The sequence below is a fragment of the Sprattus sprattus genome (assembly GCF_963457725.1).
Source record: "Sprattus sprattus genome assembly, chromosome: 9".
Taxonomy (NCBI): domain Eukaryota; kingdom Metazoa; phylum Chordata; class Actinopteri; order Clupeiformes; family Clupeidae; genus Sprattus; species Sprattus sprattus.
The window spans coordinates 3,966,013-3,968,512 of NC_137928.1; the positions used below are offsets into that span (position 1 = coordinate 3,966,013).

A 2,500-nucleotide genomic window follows, 5' to 3' on the forward strand; every position below is an offset into this window, starting at 1 on the left:
AGTGTGAATGAGTTTGAATGTGTGTGTGCGTGTATCTGTGTGTGTGTGTGCGTGTAAGTGTGAGTGAGTTTGAATGTGTGTGTGTGTGTGTGTGTGTGTGTGTGTGTGTGTGTGGGTGTTTGAGTGCGTCTCCATGACCTTCCACAGTATTAATGTTAATTTCCCCCCTCTTCCCCCCCCTTCTATTTAGTCGGATAAAATGAGCTTAATCTGCGGTGACATCTTCTTGAAAATGTTGCCAGCGAGGCTGCTAACTGAGCTGACAGACATCTGTAAGATACTGGTGAGTCCGGAGCAATTATGACATTTTTGGGATTCGATTTCCTTGACAATACTACCAGTACATCGGAAATAAATGTGCGATTTACAAAAATACCAGAGATACACAAATACGATACGTTTTCAACCATAACGTGTTAGGAATGCCTTCTCTTTGTCTTGTTTTTACACATGACAAGTGTTGAGTGGGAATCTGCTTCTTCAAATGATCTCTGGGTGTTCGCAGTGAAGTGTAACATTCTTGTAACCGATGCTGTAAGATTGATCATTTTTAGGTGGGCACTGAAGCTCACACAGTATTCTCGACCACATTCGGGCTTGATGCCCATGGAGGACACGGGTTCGAAATCCGGCCCAATGTCATTTCTCCAGTCCACTCCCCACTTCTTCGCCCTCTCATTTCCTGTCCCACTCTTCACTTACCTATCAATTAAAGGGATAAAAAAAGCCAAAAACAAATCTTAAAAAAAAAAAAATATATTAATCATGTTTTAACGATGTTTCCCCAGCTGAGTTCTGGGCGGCGAGACAGCCTGTCAGCGGGGGACGTGCCGATGGACGAGGACGGGGACGGGGACGTGAGCAGGACGCAGGCGGAGCTGCAGGAGGGCGTCGACCTGTTTGACGACGGAGACGGCCCCCAGCCCAGCGCCAACGGGAGCGCCCGAGCCAAAGGAGACGGCACAGAGGTGCCACACTGCCCAGGTAACCCTAACCCTCCAGACCTCGCCAACCCACGGTGCCATCCCACGGTGCCATCCCACGGTGCCATCCCACGGTGCCATCCTACTGTGCCATCCTACGGTGCCATCCCACGGTGCCATCCATGGGAGCTTTAGAACACCACTTTCCTATTAGATTAGATTAGATTCAACTTTATTGTCATTGCACAGAGTACAAGTACAGAGACAACGAAATGCAGTTAGCATCTAAGCAGAAGTGCAAATTGCTGGAGAGTGCAGAGTTTTGTGCATATGTATAGTGGTAATATAATAAACATAAATAGATGGGATATATACAGTACAATATACTGTATGTATTAGATAACTGGGGTATGGGCAGTAGTAACATTAGCAGCAATAGTGGTCAATAGTGCAGATATGATGTAGGTATATGCAAAGTGCAGATGAAGTACAGGTGAAGGTTTGTCTGGGAATTCCCTGCCCCTTCACTGCATTGCATTTGCTCAGTTAGTCTGGCCAACTATCATCAGCGATCCACTTCACTCACGTAATTGGACACGCCTTTAACCAATCAGACCAACGATACTATACAACGATACAACGATCGGTAATAAAGCAAACACATATTTTTTCTGTATGAATTGTTCCAGGGCAAGTTTCTGTTCTGTTTTCAAAGAAAACTTGCCTTATCGAAGTTTTGCGGTGCTTCGGCGGCCACCATGTCCAATGTTTAAAAACTCTCCGTGCAGTAGAATTTGTAACGTAGCCGTGGTAAGTTTAAATCCGCCAATGGCGCGCCAGGTAGCCAAAAGCCAGTTTGTGATTGGCTCCAAGGATTGTGGAAATCTTGAAATGAACGGGTATCCATACTTGGCCAGACCCAGTTCTGAGGCAAAATCAATTTGGCCGGAAGAAGTGGGGCGGGACTTCCCAGACTAGGTGAAGGTAGCAATAGAAGTTGAATGAGGTAAGAGGCATGATATGATATAAATTCAATGAATATGAGATAAGAGACATGATATGATATAAATACAATGTCCATACAGAACAACAATACCTGAAATATCTCCTGAAGCGTATTAGACAGTTTATCTACGGTCAAGCTGCAGTTGTATTTACCTACAGTGTTCATTGCAGAATATATTCATCATTTTTAATTTGTTTAAAGTAAACATGATGTCATGTCATGATGGAATCTTGATTATTGTGCTAGCAAGTAGAACACTAATTGACCCTTCATGTGTATGACTCACTACTCTCAAATACAGTTTGGTTCTTCTGACCCTCCTTGAAAAGCAGACACACACACTCTCACACACACGGAATATTACACTCTAGACCTTTCTCAAACACAGTCTGGTTTGAATACAGTTCAGTGAAACTGTCAGCAAAACAGCCTGCCCTGTAAACAGTGACCTCCTTCAGAGTGTATACCAGTTCTTTCCTCTTTGTGTGTGTGTGTGTGTGTGTGTGTGTGTTTGTATGTGATGGTTTGTGTGTGTGTGTGTGTGTGTGTGTGTGTGTGTGTGTGTGTGTGT

The 2,500-nt window shown here is 44.3% G+C and overlaps 1 protein-coding gene across 1 annotated transcript in view; it reads left to right on the top strand.

Annotated features, from left to right (window-relative positions):
• atm (ATM serine/threonine kinase) overlaps positions 1–2,500 on the top strand; it is a gene marked incomplete at its 3' end in the record, with an annotated part of 56,533 nt that overhangs the window by 13,439 nt on the left and 40,594 nt on the right. The window contains 2 exon segments of the mRNA XM_080844549.1: positions 191–283; positions 789–984. Coding sequence (XP_080700675.1) covers positions 191–283; positions 789–984 — 289 coding nt within the window.